The sequence below is a fragment of the Lepidochelys kempii genome, chromosome 2, assembly GCF_965140285.1.
Source record: "Lepidochelys kempii isolate rLepKem1 chromosome 2, rLepKem1.hap1, whole genome shotgun sequence".
NCBI classification, from domain to species: Eukaryota; Metazoa; Chordata; order Testudines; family Cheloniidae; genus Lepidochelys; species Lepidochelys kempii.
In genome coordinates this window covers 239,922,876-239,939,866 of record NC_136381.1, presented here as the reverse complement: position 1 = coordinate 239,939,866, position 16,991 = coordinate 239,922,876, and the positions used below count along the sequence as shown (strand labels likewise).

The 16,991-nt window shown below is 39.5% G+C and overlaps 1 protein-coding gene across 9 annotated transcripts in view; it reads right to left on the bottom strand.

Moving 5' to 3' along the window:
* Nucleotides 1–11,569, bottom strand: part of SVIL (supervillin) — a 149,317-nt gene extending 137,748 nt beyond the window's left edge. For 4 of the 9 annotated variants that reach the window (XM_073334378.2, XM_073334382.2, XM_073334392.2 and 1 more), the window contains exon 1: nt 11,525–11,568. In XM_073334378.2, the coding sequence (XP_073190479.1) occupies nt 11,525–11,546 (22 nt within the window). In that variant the 5' untranslated portion in view covers nt 11,547–11,568. Of the gene's footprint in view, nt 1–11,524 lie in introns of all 9 variants that reach the window. The other 5 variants (XM_073334375.2, XM_073334379.2, XM_073334388.2 and 2 more) reach the window with 3 other exon arrangements.
* Nucleotides 11,570–16,991: the final 5,422 nt, after the last annotated feature.

Sequence of the window (16,991 nt, the reverse complement as noted above, 5' to 3'; positions counted from 1 at the left end):
GGTAACAGGCAGTGTGGAATGTTACAAATCGATGTAATGAGCCACAAAATCAGTGGTTTGTGTATGTCTACACCACAAGTAATACAGTGGCACTGCTGCAGCTATGCTGCTGTAGTGTAGATACTTGCTAAAGAGACAGAAAGGGATTTTCCATCTCTGTAGCAAATCTATCCCCTCAGGGAGCAGTAGCTAGTTCAATAGAAGCATTCTTCCATCAACCTAGCAGTGTCTAAACCAGGATTTAGGTCATCTTAAACTACGTGTCTCAGGGGTTTGAATTTCGCACCCGTGACTAGCTAATTTGTTCGAAGTTCTGAGTGTAGAACAGATCTTTATTATGAACTGTAGTTTACCGGCAGTAACCACAACATACATTTGTAACTGTGGGTATCAGTCTCTTCTTTCTTCCTAATCTGGAATTTGATTTTGCATTTCTAGTAGCTCTACAATTAACAGTGCTCTGTCAAACCCCAATTAGTACATAAGAACAGCCATACTGGGTCACACCAATGGTCCATCTAGCCCAGTATCTGGTGTTCCAACAGTGGCCAATGCCAGGTGCTTCAGAGGAAATGAACCAAACAGGTAATCATCAAGTGATCCATCCATTAGTCACCCATCAGAAACCAAATCAGTCATGAGGAAAGTCCTGGTTGAAATGCTAATCAAACACCTTTGTGGGTTGTGCAACTTCCAAATACCTTCCTCTGATCTGACCCAAATTAGTGATTATAGGAACCCTCCCCACAGATAATGTTACTTGATAGGTAATGGCCTCTGAAACCTTTATTTATGAAAATAAGGTAAGCTAATACTGGGGACTTCATGTAATAACAATAATGTGACAAAAAGGATGCTAAGACTAAGCTGTCCTCTTTTTCAAGCCAGAAGAGTCAAACTATCAAGTTGGAGGTTAAAAGCTATGTGTAATCTTTACCTATACAAAATTACATTGTCATGCAGTATTTCTTCATATCTTTTACCTTTTGGACTTTTAAAGATGTGGGATGCATCAAGTTTGGAATCCAATTATCCATTTCAAGTATTATAATAGAGACCATACAATAACCTGGAAAGTTTGAAGGCAACATTCTATTTACTTTGGAACCACACTTCAGCAAGTGACTTCCATTTAAAAGCTACAGGATAATGCTGTCAAATCAGATAACTGTTTATTACATTCCCCCTAATTTTATTGAAGTAAAAAATATAATAGCGATAAGCAATAGCAGGATAGTCTGTTAGATAATGTCAATATGTACCCCCTCTTTACTTTGATGATTTCAGGCTCCTGGCACAGGACTGCAGTGTACTACACTAAAAAATAAATCAAAAAGCCAAAAGCAAGGAAAGATTAAAATTAGAAAAGCAAACCTTTGACTGCTTTGAATGAGGAACATGTCAGTGTAGATAATTTTAGTTGGGGCCACTTTGACAGAGTGCTGGAAGCTAACAGGTGAGCCAGCACTCTGGTCACTTAGACACCAATCAGTTCCCTTGGAAAAGGCTGATTGGGGATATGCAGCTGATCAGTCTGGGAGAGCTGATAAATCAATTAGCTATTAGCTCAGGGGTATAAAAGAGGACACCAGAAGGAAGTGAGGAGGGAGGACCTGGGCTAACTGAGCCCAATATGATCTGACATCTTGCGGAAGGGAGATCTCTGTTCCTCCCTGGCCCTGTGGGAAAAACAAAATATTTTGCTACATGAGACTGGTGATGGGAATATAAATAAATTCACATGAACGTGCCACATTCTGATGTAGTCTGAGAGTCTTCCAGGGCATCATAGAACAGGGACAGAACACACCCCATTACTGCCACCTTAATTTGAATTATTGTGCATTAAATGTTATGAGTTCACCTAGCAGGCAATACCATGACCAATCAGGGACACGATCATAGGGTTTAAAGGCAAACAGGGCTTCCTGCTACATGCACATAACAGAGTTTATGAGAGATCATAATGGCAAGTAGGTTGAAATAAATTTTGTTACCAAAGTATTCTTTAAAATACTACTTTCTCTCTGAACACAAAATAAAAGCAACAATTTTGTGGAAAGAATACATTTCCTGAGGTGAAATATTTTTACTTTCTCCATAAAATAAAACTAGTAAAACTCCAGAGTTTTTTTTTTTTAAGTGCAGTTGCACATTTATATAAACGTTGATGTTTTAGCTAATTAGTTAGTGCATCAATTGAAGGCTTAAGGAAAGCACTATTTTATTGAAAATCTGCAAAGGTGGTGTTCTGTTTTTTTGGAGCAAGAGTTTTGGTTTAATGGTTCTCTTACACTTGGCTCTACTCAGTCATTTCAAAGTTACTTTTGCAGCCAAACAGAGATGCTAAGCCGGGGCTTTATGTAGTAGGAGAGCACTCATTAAAAAGTGAGAGCCCCCGGGCTAATACTTTGTCCAGTCTTTATAACATCCATATGTAGTTTGATAAAACAAAGTCATGCTTATATTAAATTACTATTTTCAATTAGTACAATAATAACGTTTATTGTTAACTTTGAAATTTACAGCATTGTTGTTCTGTACTTTCATTGCTGGAATATTTTATAGTTTATGGAGCTCTACACATAAATCAGTGATACCAGATCATGATTTTATCAGCCAGGCACAGTAATTATTTTCACTAGTATTTTCCATGATCAGAGATAGCGAACTAAGATTACAGTGTTTAATTACACAAGCTCCAGTTCAACACTTAAACTACAACAATTAAGTCACTGACTGTTTTTGCAATGCAATTTTATGAGGCACTACAGCTACAAGATGGAACTTCTTACTTTTTTGGAGAGTTATTTTGGAACTGAAGAGCATGAATGCTGTTCAGAACCCAGGAAGCAGTAAAGGCTAAATTGAATTTAAAAATGTCAATTTGCATCATCCAAATGTGAGATTTCATCTGAGACGCTATTTAGGCTGTGATTTTTCAATGGGGCCCAAGGGGGTGGGTGCTCAAATCCCAATAGTTTGCAAAGGAAATAGGCTGTGTTTAGCCCTTTTGAAAAATCCCAGCCTCTGGTGTTTCCAATTGCTCCCCTGCTCCCCCAAACTCCCAGTTTGGATGCTATGTGCTCTTGAACAAGGAACACATGCTTTGACTTGAAGTAATTTTGAAATAAATTAACTTTGTAGAAACAGGATTCTGAAAATGTGCAGTGTATTGCATTTGCCTTAGCTTCAGAAGTTCATTGAACTGCTTAGAGTTACTCCATTGAGTTTCTGGGCCAGCATCTCCACATGCCTTCTAAATAGCATGGATATAAACACACATTGAGTACTGTTCGATGTCATTCTTTTCCTGCAACCCCCCGACCCAACCATCTAACTTTTCAGCATGTGTGTATTATATGTGGCTAGTGGCAACTCAAACCAATAGAGATATTGCAAGTGTAACCAAAACTTGAAGCATGACTCTCTATCCCTTACTAGTAGCCAGATCACGGAGATTTGTAAGTCTGCTACTGGCGGCTTTGAGACCAAACGCCTGGGCCTTAGCTGAGGCAGTAGGGGTTAGATCTAGAGGTCTGTGGTTCAATGACTGTGAGGACGATGCACCCAGGGAAGTGGTGTTACAGAGTTAACAGATTAAGGGCTTGTCTACACTGGTAATTTACCACGCTGCAATTTTTTTTCTCAGGGGTGTGAAAAAACACACCCCTGAGCGCAGCAAGTTTCAGTGCTACAAAGAGGCAGTGTAAACAGTGCCGCAGCGCTGGGAGCTACGCCCCTCATGGAGGTGGTTTTTTAGAGCACTGGGAGACTGCTGCGCCACGGCTACACGAGGCACGTTAAAGCGCTGCTGCGGCAGTGCTTTAGCATTGCCGGTGTAGACTAGCCTTAAGTGTACAAGCTGAAGATGCTATTCATTAGCGAACTTCTATATCCCCCTCCAAACAAACATACTGAGCCTTGCAGCACACCTTAGAGGTTAGGTAATAGTTCCTTGTGCAATTTTTACACAGGGGGAAAATGAAGGTTCAAACAATTTAAGTGACTTTGGCACCAAAAGTGATAGGAATTGAACCTAGATGTCCCTACTGCCAGTACCATGTTGTAAACACAAGGCCACCATTTCAGTGCCTCGGTGAATACTAGCCCTGGTTCCTAGGTTTCATATTTCAGTACAATATAATGGTTGAGGTGATTTTTTTTTTTAGTTAATTAAGAGTATACATACTACTATTTGAGGTGTTCCCTGGCAGCTTAATGGAACAGATTGCCATAAGTGAGAGACCGGGAAAGGAAAGCTCACGTGAAGCACATGAAATCTGAACATACTTTAGAGCATTTCTTACATGTTTAATCTCATTTTGAATACTACATCTCATACCCCATTTCCACCACAATGGAAAATAGACCGTAAATTATCTAGTGCATCTTTCAAAAAAGTTATCTTACATTTGAGACCAATCTGATTAAACAAAAAATGAGATCCTACCGCTGTCAGCTCAATGCCAATAGTTTTCTAACAGTAGATTTTGCAGGTATAATCACAGTGAACATCTGGTAATAATTAACTTCATACAAATAATACTGTTAACTCCCCACTGCTCTTTGGCATGCACAGTTTTCTCTGATCTACTGAGAGTCTACACAGCACTTCTCCAAATACCTGAATAAAGTCTGTTAGAAAGTGTTAGAAACTGAAACCTCATTAGTCATATGTTACAAAATGTCAAATCCTGTGGAAATAGCTGCAAAATAATGTGGCCTGAATTTTTTCCTAGAACATCATTGGTATTACTAGCAACACATGATGCTTTTTAATGTCCAAGCTCATCACTAAGTAAACATGCTTCATCATATAAATTACATGAGGAATTTTGAGACTGTTATCCTAGCCAAATTACTTTAAATATTCTCTCTTCAAGGACTACAGCTAAACATTTTCAATTTGGATATGCAATGTCTTTTTTTTTTTTCATTTAAGTTATAAAAAATTGATTTGATACAACAATTCAAGCTTACAAAGAAAATAATGTGTTCCATTAATAAATCTAAGCCCATCAGTAAAGGCTTGGTGTATAATTTTCCTGTTTTCTATACTGAAAGACTTCATTGAACAAAGCATTTTTATCGTCAGTTACCCAATGCATCCTTATCTGCTTAAGGCAGATTCCAACTAGAACATGCTTTGCTCACTAAAACCAGAGACCTTCAAGTGGTTCAGTTACTTCAACCAGATAGTTTACAGTTAACACAAAGATAAGAATGTGTCATTAAAAAGCAGAAGAAAATCTTGCCTACTGCTTCTTTAAGAGGAAATTATGCCCTTCAATTCTGGCTAGAGGGCAGAGTCCTTCACAGTGCAGAAAGGCAGTCTGAATACAAATCTTCCATCACAAGCAATGCCTGTGGAAGGTGAGCTGTCTCAGGTCACCAGCTACACCTTTGCATTCCAAAGCTACAACTCACTTACAATTATAATTAGTGACAACCATGCTATATACATCCTATGGCAGTATTTTTTTTTTATTTCTTTAGCTACATTCTTCATATTAAAATTCACTTGGATGAACTGATCTCATGGACCTGTTCTATAAGAAAAAAATGAAGGTAGTGGGTTTTCCTATGTCAAAACATAAATTCCACAAATTAGCGAGAACACAAATGTGCATAAGCAAGTGCCCTGGGTTTTTAAAAAAAAGCATTCACACCACCACTTGGAGAAACTGGATCTCCAGAGGAAAACAACTTCAGCTCATGATGCTTAATGATGTGTATAATGGACCAATTTGCTTTTACAACTTACTGTGTGCTTTCTTTCCCCCTCACAAATAAAGCTATAGTGATTGCAGAATGCACCTTAATTCTCTGTGGTGGCTAGTGACACTTACCCTAGGACTCAACTGTAGCATCTTTGTCATCTCACTACAACAGACTGGGTCCACCATACTTTTACAATAAGTAAAACAAAGGAGAAATGACATTTCACTTTTCCTTAACCAGAATCCCAGAGGCTCAGTGTATGTAATGTTTCCTTTCTGCATAATGAATTGAAGATAGAATTCTTTGGACATCTTTAATGGATTAAAGATAAGGAGCTACCTTTCCGTGCCCTCCTCCCCCACCCCACCCCATCACAGTACCAGGATTAGGACTTTTGCTTGAACGCCAGAGCTACACACCTGTAGTCCTACCTGAATAAAGGAGGTTCCTAGTTCAAAATATTCGTACACCGACTTAGTTTCTGCTAGGAATGTGACAGATGAAAAGAGTACTTCTAAAAAGTAGAATGATTAATGCTTGACATACTGACTATTTTCCCTGTTATCTTTGGGGGAATTGGTTAATTGCTGAATCCTAGTAATTTGAGAATTCGTTGTATGAAGAGGGACCGATAACATTTCTTTTCATTAATCAAAATGCTTCCTAAAATATCCAGTTACATCTTCAGTACATTTGAAGTTAGATCCAAGCTTAAGGATTCTAGCACAATCTTCCTGTTCTTACAGGATGGTAACCCTGGATTTGAACTGATACATAAGACTTACCACATCCTCATGTATGTTTGAATGCTGCACTAGCCCTGTAAATTCCTAATTCATAGAAGGGTTAGTCCCAATTCCCCTGCCCAAAACCACCATGCAGGGGGTCAGATTCAGAAACAGATGAGACATTTTCCAAAAGCACTCTTCAATGCGTGGTTATAAGTGCAAAGTATAGGTATGTTAATATAGTGATATGATTTATTACCAGCCCTCTTTCTCAGTGGCAGCAGACAAGGAATAATTGACTTATGTGAAGAGGTAACATTTTAGAATATGCTGCTATTAAAATCCAAACCTAGTCAACCGATTGATAAGGGGAGGAATTATTTTTAAAAAAGAGTTACAAGAGTTTTAGTGAGATAAGATAGTAAAAACATTGAGAACACAACTAACTTCTGTTTGTCAGAGACTGAGCTGACATGGCGTCTGAAGGATGGTTTCGGTTGATGCAGCATGTGACTAAGGCTACAAGTTCTGTACTGGGGAAGATCCATCCTTGTGTAATATACTGGACAGACTTAGACTGCATGCATAGGTTTCAATGGGCATTCAAGCAGAATTTACCAAAACTCAAGTGCATACAAAAAACAACAACTAAAACTTTTAATAAAATGTCTCACCTCCACTCACCAACTGATGAAAGAGGACTGTTAACAGTTAAATACATAAAATCTAGCTGTCTGGCCCTTTTGATGCTGCATAGTGAAACACCTGAGTAGAACACAATCTCAAAGGGATAGCAGGTAGATTAAGGGAACGTGTTTTTAAAACTGTTTGAGGAAAGGTTATGGTTTTGCAGTTCAAGTACTGGGAGATAAACTCATGATCACTAGCTCCTGAGAACCTACATCATCCTTTCCTCCGTTTCTCCATCTTTAAAATGGGTATGGTATTTATATTTCCTTCACAGGATGTTTTGTAAATTAGTGTCTCTAAACCAGTTAACGTAGAACATCAGGGGGCATACTGGGAGAGAAGAAAGAAAAACCCTAAAGGTTCAACAGCTAATAATGCTGTGCTGATGGTCAAGAATGAATGTGCAACCAGTTTCCTCACCGGGGTATCTTAACAGAGAAAGCCAGAGAACATGTGAAAAGAATGGAAACTGGAGAGTCAGAGATAAGTATTCTGAGTAAACTTTCAAGTCTATCAATTGTTAAAATGCAGCTGTTGTATCTCATCTAAACTACTATAAGACTTCTGTCAGATTCAAATCATACATTTAAGTATCGGTTTTACAACACCTGCCCCAAAACACTGGGGAGGAGGAAGGGGGGAAAAACCACTGCAATATCTTTTACTTAAATAATATTCCTATTCCAATTTGAGATATTGGTATAATAGGTTAATACACTCAAAAAGTATCACGTTTCACACACAATCCAGGTCAGTGACAGACTTTCCATCCATATTGAAATGAACTCTTCATTTAAACAAAACCACAAGAATAAAAATGCCTCAAAGGAAGACTGAATGACTGGCATGCACAGGGCTGGAAAAAACTACTGGCACTTCAACCTGACAAAGCTTCAAACATTCTCAAAACAACTGCCTTTTAAACATCTGCTTTCAAGCGTTTAGAAAGAGGTGTTACTTACTTCAAAATCCTGAGTTTTTTTTTTTTTTAAACTGCTTGTCTGCTTTTATATAGGAAAAAAGTTTTCACAAAATAGTCACAGAATTATTGCAACTCCTTCTAACCAACAGTAAGAGTTAGACTTCCATAGCAATATTTTGGTGAAGTTTCTCACTTCAGCTAAAAATTTCTTTCCAAAGAATATAAAACATTCAGGTGCTAAGAAAACAAAAATGACACCTCACTCAAGTTACCAAATATCAACATGCAAGCTTGGCAACATCTGCAGCCAAGATGATTCAGAGACAGATAAATTTAGAACGGTGCTTTCCTATGGCATGTGGGTGCCAAATAGAGTAAATATGCAAAAGCTATATTCCAAGTGCTGCTTCTGATATATTTGGGAAGAAAGTTATTAGCAAAACTCTCCTTTCAAAAGTCCTCAGCCGTCTAAAGTCCTCAACAATGTAGTTCCCTGATCTGCCTTTAGTGTTTCCATCCATCACTTGATTTATCCACATAAAACTTCAGGCTCTCCAACCTCCGAGGACTAAGCCAAATGCAGTGTGGCAACTTCACATGGGACCAACCATTTATGGGCTGAACAGTAGAGCTTTGATACCAGCTAATCTACCATAAATAGCTCTTGAAACTCAGAAGGATCAGATCAGCTGTTGCAACACTCCCAGCCTGTAGTTACTTCAAATCCACTTATATTGTCAACTATGGCCTGCAGCTTTCATTTTAAATCCCCACCCCCACCCCACCAAACCAAGAAATTAAAAACAGCACAAACTAAAGGGCAATAAAAAAAGAAAGCCAATCACAATATGAGAAGGGCCTGGGAATGGGATGGAAAGTAGAGAGAGTGCTTCTAGTAAAGATTTTTATTAAAATAGTATCTCTGAAAATCCTTCTAAAAACCAGCAGAGTTTTAGTGTGTAAGAAAGCACTTTAACAATCTGATGTCCAAGACAAAATAATAGCCCAGACTTGCAAAGCAAATGATCTGAAATAAGTAAATGGAAGAATGAACAACAAATTGAGTTTTAAAAGCAAGTGAAATTGAGCAGATAGTAATGCTGTAACAATTTGAGTGTTTTTATTAGAGTGAGTGGATTAAACTGCCTAGATATTTTTCCATGACTTTTAAAAACAAAAACCAAATGTTAAAATATTATCCTTGGAGCAAATCTTAGACCTTCATTTTAATACATGCTTAAAGTACCATGTTTCCTTTGAAGTATTTAGAAGTGTTTTCCCACCCCAAAAACCAAGAACTACCATTTAAATACCTGAACATTTTGAAGCCACTGGCTATTTTTATGTTTTACCAATGCAAGGCAATGTAACTTTCTAAAAATATTAACTGCACTACTGAAGTACAGTGACACCTGGAGAAGTGTAAAATAGTGACATTGTCCTGAGGCAAAATTTAAGAGAGAGAACTTACAAATAATGATGCCTGAACAGCATTTCATTTTAAGTTACTCAACATCACAGGGAAAGAACACGCCAATTAAAGTACATTTTCTTGAACTGAAAGTATAAAATTAGATGTAATCTTTAAGATTAAATTATATGCTTCCACATTCTCGCTCAGGTTCATCCTTACAAACAAAACAAGCCCACAACTGTTTCCATGAATCCTACAAATTACAGTGCTTGGAAGAAGGGTAGTGCAGAGAAGACACTGGAGTAGGTCTTGAGAGAGCTGTGTTTAAGTCCCAGCTCTGCATGAGTCTCTCTCTGAGACCTCAGACAAGTCACTTAGTCTGTGACTCAGTTCCCCTTCTTCAAAATGGGAATACTGCTCCCTGTTACCATGAGTTCACACAGCGCTTCGCAAAATGAGGGTCTGAATTTTGGTTAGGGCCTATATGCAATGAAAATGAAGTAATGTTTGAAAATCCCCAAAAGGATTTCCCCAGAAGGAAAATCATGGATAACCAGTTAGCTTTGTGTTGCATTCCATCACCTTCCTCATTCTGCACATTGTCAACTTAGACAGTGGCAAGGTCCTGGTTTCAACCTTGTCTGCAAAGCACCTAGCATACTGTGAGCACCACATCGGAGTCACTGGTTTTAATCGTGCCCAGGTTACTAGTTTCAAAGTAGTTTCAGTAAAATGCTGGTGACTTAAGTAAAGGTGTTTGCAATCTTTGCTCAGTTTCTGGTGAAGAAATGTCCATCAACAAAATCACCTCAGCTGGCCTGCTTTTGAAGTCTGAGCAGAAAGGCCAAGAATTGAAAAAGGGCATGGAGACAACTTTTCCTCAGGCCCTAGAGAATAAATATTAATTCAAATGGGGCCAGATGCACATTACTGGAGAAAGGCACTGGGCTGACAAGTATTCAGAACTGTGAAATTTGTCCCAACTGTTTTGTGTTCCAGTTTGAACATTATTCAAAAAAGTCCTTCATTTTTAAGTAAAACAATTTCTAAGATCAGTAGCCTTTCCCACCACAACTGAGTATACTGTGGCTGATAACAGAAGGGATTCAAAAGAATTCTTATATTACTATATTCATTAAAATGGAGTAAATAATCTGTTTGTGATGGGAATCAGACTGAAAGCAACAAGAAAATTTATCCACAGGTACAGCAAAAGTTCTGGCAATTAGTGCTCTCTCCATATCCATTTAAATCCTGGCTCTCTTATCTGAAGACTTCTAAAAATGACTGACCCTTAAGACACGGACACCGCTTCCCGTGAATAAGAAACTGGACTGAGATTACCAACACATTTCACACAAACCACTACACAGCCAAACAGTAAGTTTATTGTAACTACCAACACAGGTGGAATTTTAAGGCCCTGTTCCCACCCTCCTGAACTATTCCCTTTTTAGCAAACCCCAACGTTGTTTAAGATCCTATTTTCACACAAGCTGCCTTAGTAATACAAAACATGGGAAGAGGTTCTGAATCTTGTAAGAGTGCTGTGACCCCAATCACACACACTACAAGATTCTGTAGGGTCCCAAAGACCTTGAGGAGTTACAGCTACAAATTTTAGCTTCACCATTAGTTTTTGCTTACTATCATAGGTTTCCCTCCAGGATACCTCACAGTGCATATATGTGATTCAGCCTACACATTTCATGGACAGTTATCTTGGCTTCTCTAGAAGTGAGACACTGGAGCTGTAATTCAGACCCATGACGACTGTCCCTTTAATGAAGTCAGAAGGGCTCGTATTAACATGCTCATTGTGGTATCCTGGACTCATATTTCCAGAGAAGACCACGTTTCAATGCGTAACAGTCATGGAATAATTATAGTATAATACACACACTATGCCAAGTTTATTGCAGGCTTTGTAAGATGTAGAACTATACAAGAAACTGCATTACTTACAAAAAAGTTAGCTACTAGCTTTGCTCCTTCCTGTGAAAAGCTTTGTTACACACCGAGAAAGACAAACTTAATGCAACTTACCAGCGTCCATTGTTAGAATCATGACCCCACTTCTGTATCTCAGAAGCAGAAAGCCTTACCATCCAGTGTTATGTGAATAACTCAAAGGGACACAGCATGGCTTTGTTTCAGCTTTTATCTTCTGGCTCATACACTCCTCCTCCCTCTTGTGGGATAAAAGCACTGCCTGTACCCTCTGCCTAGCTATCCCTATTGGTTCATTTAAAATACCTCATTTATTTAGCATATTCACGTTTCTGTGCGAGCCTAAAAAACCCACATAGTTTTTGTCCAGCCTGGTTTCTCTCCCTCTGGGAGAGGGAAAAGTTCACTCTTTCAATGACTGAATAGTCCCAATTGGTTTCATTTTAATAGGGCCAAAATACTTTCCCCAGCACACTGCCTGAGAAACACACTGCCTATATGCTGGGGAGAGGCAACAAAACACCCCCCCACCCACTGCAGTAACCCCGAATTCTAACGTGCTTCTCATCCACAGGGCGAATGGCTGAAGGATCCACGTAGTTTGGGGGCCCATCTAAAGAGCTGTCATCCAACCCTGCTGCAGTGAAAAACCGCACTCTCTTTTACATCTGGATATACCATGGTGAGGCAGGATTTACCCTCTTAGGGTTTTCTTCACAGTGTAGACATACCTGTGACTGGCCAACCAACTCAGGCTCATGGGGCTTGAGCTATGGGACTGTTTCATTGCTGTGTAGACTTCCGGGCTGGAGCCCGAGCTCTGGGACCTTCCCATCCTGCCCGAGCCCATGAGTCCAAGTTGGCTGGCACAGGCTAGCTGCACGTTTTTCTTTGCTGTATAGACATACCCTTAGACAATTTGAAGGTTGTTAGGAAGTAATCTGACTGCATGAAAAGCACATGTGAATACCACCTAGAACTCTAAGGGCTGGCAGACTATTTGTTCCTCACTGAGGGGGATCTATAAAAGTAGCAACTGGTTTCATGGCTCCTACAATGTATGGTCTTGTGTGAAATACTCAGAGGTTTTAAATCCATTTAAAAAACAACATTCCAGCTAAGGATGGGGAGGGGGTGTGACAGGGTCAGACCAGATGGCTATAGGAGAGTAAGAGAAGGCAGATATATTAGCCCCAGGTTAAGTATATCCCTTTTCCCTGGGTAAGGTAACAGGGAAGGTTCCAGAACAATCAGGAACCTTCTGGAGACAATTAAGACAGACAGGCTAATTGGCTGCAGGTGTTCTAATCAAGAAGCTGCTAGAATCAATTAAGACAGGCAAATCAGGGCACCTGGGTTTTAAAAGGAGCTCACTTCAGTTTGTTGTGCGTGCGTGTGAGGAGCAGGGAGTAAGAGGTGCTAGGAGCTGAGAGTGAGAACTCGGACTGTTGGAGGACTGAGGCATACAAGCATTATCAGACACCAGGAGGAAGGTCCTGTGGTGAGGATAAAGAAGGTGTTGGGAGGAGGCCATGGGGAAGTAGCCCAGGGAGTTGTAGCTGTCACACAGCTGTTCCAGGAGGCACTCTAGACACATGCATTCCACAGGGCCCTGGGCTGGAACCCAGAGTAGAGGGCGGGCCTGGGTTCCCCCCAAATCCTCCCAACTCCTGGTCAGACACAGGAGTTGTCGACCTGGACTGTGAATTCAGAAAAATGGCCAAGCTGAGGGCTGCCGTGAAGCTCCAAGGCGAGCAAATCTGCCAATAAGCGGAAGACCCACCAAGGTAGAGCAGGAACTTTGCCACAGGGGAAATAAACACACCACAACAAAAAAACAATTTAATGGAATTTCTATTTGATAGGGAGATGGCAGGATTCTCAACTTTAATGGAGCTGAAGGAAGGCCCAAATAAAAAAATTTTTTTAAAATAAAAGTTGCTTTTGTATCGTGAAATCCTTAAGATCTGAAGTTTGACTTTGAAAGTTAAGGTGATCTCTCTTGTAGCTTGAATGGTCAACAGAATGTATGTCTATACACATGCTTCAAACAGAGTGAATGAAATGCCACTGTTCTTTATCTGTCTTCTGATAAGCACCAGCTAAGCATCACTTTTTCTAAATTAAGAGTGTATACTCACTAAGCTGTAACCTCAGCACACTAGTTACGGTAGGACTCATAACTCAGTGATAAAGCCACAAGTAAAATTTTGAAATTATTACCTATTCAAGCAAAGGGTTCTCCCTTCTTTTTAAGGATGTGAACTGCATGTTATAAACACTGAGTTTAAGGCTTTCCAAACAAATTGGAACCCATAATTAGGAGGATTAGCATGAGCAATATTGCTGAATCACCATCCCTCATAATATATTTTTTGCATCTACTCTGGCTTTAAGTGGCATTGTACCAGGATACAGGCCTGATTCAGTCTGTTAACCACACTGGAAAAATAATACATGAAGAAAGACGACAACTTATTCCTGGCATCCAGAGTTACAATAATAGGACACCAAAACAAGAGTTTGGGAAGAAATATGAACTCTCATGCTTCAAGATATAAGCTAACCCTTAATTAATGGGAGCAAGGAAGAAACTTTCCATGTGAGAAAGTTATTCCCTAACTGCCTACTCCACAGTTCCAAGCATTTTTCTTTGAAGTAGCTGGTACTTAGTCCCTATCTGATACAAGAAACAGGTCTAAATGGGCCACTGGTATCATCCCATACTGCAGTTCCTAGAATACAGAAGATAAGCCTCTCTATCACCTGAAAGTCGGTTACCTCAGGTGACAATTCAGTCCCCAGTCTTACAATTGGCAGGAACAGTCATTTCCACTTTTAGAAGGAAATTCTTGAACTCATCTGCCATTAAAGCTTCCCAAGCATTCAAACCTGCTTTAACCACATTTCTGCAACTAAAGCATCAAATATTTGTTCTGGGGAATGCCACACAATGAGAGGGATACAGAACCTGGTTTGGCAAGTCAGTATGTAGAAGTTACTGCTATCTAATCACAGAGTGGCAAAGGCACAAATCATTTCAACGTTAAAAGAATGATAAATGGATACAAATATGGTAGTACTCATCAACCTGTGCATATGCTAAACACAGATTAAATGGTTCTCAGAAAGGAGTTGACTCCAAACTAGTAAAGATGAAGCAGGAACAGTTTGATTGGTATCAATGGAAATGAGGAAATAAAAGTAGCCCCATAGGCATGTAGAGCCAGAGTATGTTTCTAGCTTATTTAAATTAGATTTAGTGATGATATTCAATCTCTGACATTAACAGTGTAAACACTATTGCATTGTATCAAAACAACATGGGTCTTGTAAAAATTGGGTATCACTGGTATGTCAGTTACAACCCATTGAAGAGAAGTGAAAATTTCACTAGGTCACAAGCTGCATTATGGCTGAACTTTTATAAAAGAGAAGGATTAGAGGATGCCAAGTGTAGTTTATTTGATTTCATGAAGCTACACCAAACTGACATTTTGCAGCCTTCCCAAGGTGACAATCAGGAAGTAACAGAATTAAGAGTTGCATGTGGAGCCTTCACTTTGCTCCCTTTTGTGTATGCCTCATGATACAATCCAATTGCCTGGTCACATGCTATTTCACACATATGTATCATACAATTTATTGCCTTTGATACAAGGCAATTTTTGTTGTTGCTGCTGTTTATACTGTTTTCACTGGTGTTATGGTCCAGTATATACACTGATTTAGACTTTTTAAGTAAGTCCTCCCTCAGGTATGTATTTTAGCAGTTAGCAGCTAATAGAGTTTCTGTGGCAGTTTGGGAGGATTTTTAAAAATTTCTTTCTTCCTTCTTTGTCTCTAGGAATAAGTACTAGGAAAAGAAGACAATGATGGTTCCTGAGGCGAAACTAGCAAGGACCCAAGCAGGAGAGGAGACAGAAGATGGTTGGATGAGGAAGCTACATGATATGCCACATCCTTGAGTGGGTATCTGATGGAAGCGCCTATGCATGAAATGTTACCTGATATAGTTCAGGGCAGAGATGATCCAAAAAGATAAAAATAAGCAGCTGCAGACTAATGATAAAATTCAGACGGTGATCTGAAGATACAAAAACAGGAGAGAAGAGAAGAGGTTACAGACAACTCAATATTTGCTGACATCAGATCAACAAAAGAACCTGGAGGGAAAACTGCAAGAAGAGAAGGGTGATCCATGGCAGAATGTGACCACCAGACAAAACAGAGGAAGAGACTGGCTAGTGTAGGTGAAAAAAAAGTTGAGTTATAAGTTTGGTGCATTGGAAAAAGAAGAGAAACAGGCAGATGGGGATGCGAGCGGGGGAGAAAAAAAAGGAAAAACAGTCCCTGCAGAAGAGACAATGAAGATAGCTAGGGACCAATTCTATGGAAAAAATTAGGATAATGCTGGCCGCTGCTTCTCACAACTCCCAATGGCCGGGAATGGCAAACCACGGCCACTGGGAGCTGCAGGGAGCCGTGCCTGCAGACAGTCAACGTAAACAAAATGTCTCGCGGCCCTCCAGCGGATTACCCTGATGGGCAGTGGGCCCAAGGTTGCCGACCCTGGTCTAACCTCAGTAGTCAGCCTTTGAAACAAAATTATGAAAGAAAGAATAATTAAATCCATAGAGAAAACAGAAGAAGGGTTTGCCAAAGGTAAATTGTGCCAGATAGTTATTTGCTTAAAGAAGGAAATTAAATTGACTTTAGTGAAGAGAAATGCAGTAGAACTAATACACAGACTTCAGAAAAGCATTTGACATAATGGCACGTGGGAAATCATTGGTTAAATTAGGGAAGATGGGGATCAGTACAAGCACTGTAAAGTGAATAAGGAACTGGCTAAAGGGGAGAATGCAACAGGTTGTGTGAAGGTGAATTATCAGACTGGAGGGAGGTTACTAGTGGAGTTCATCAAGGATCAGTCTTGGGACTAATCATCTTTAATATTTTTATTAAATGACCTTAGCACAAAAGTAGGAGTGTGCTAATGAAATCTTCTGATAATACAAAGTTGGGAGGCAATGTCAATACAGAGGAAAATGGATATATTATACAGGAAGATCTGGAGTAACAGAAATGGGATGAAATTCAATAGTACAAAATGCAAAGTCATGCACACAGGGTCTCATAAGAATTTCTGCTACAAACTGGAGGGATCATCAGTTGGAACAGAGGAAGAGAGAGAGCTGGGTGTGTGGGTTGATCACAGGATGATTACAAGACACTACTGTGCTGTGGCTGTGAAAAAAAAAAAAAAAGCAAATGCAATCTAAGATGTAGCTGGTGAGGAATTTCCAGTAGAGATACAGTGGTTTAATCCTATTGTAAAAGGCACTGTTAAGACCTCAGCTGGAATACTGTGTACAATTCTGGTCACTTGTGGTCAAAAAAGACTAATACAAGCTCAAAACAGGTACAGAGAAGAGCCACGAGAATCATATGGGGAATGAGGGCGCATCTTATGAGAGGAAATGGGGAAAGTTTGGCTTATTCAGCCTAGCAAAAAGAAGGCTGCGATGGGATAGGATTACTCTTTACAAGTACTTTAGGG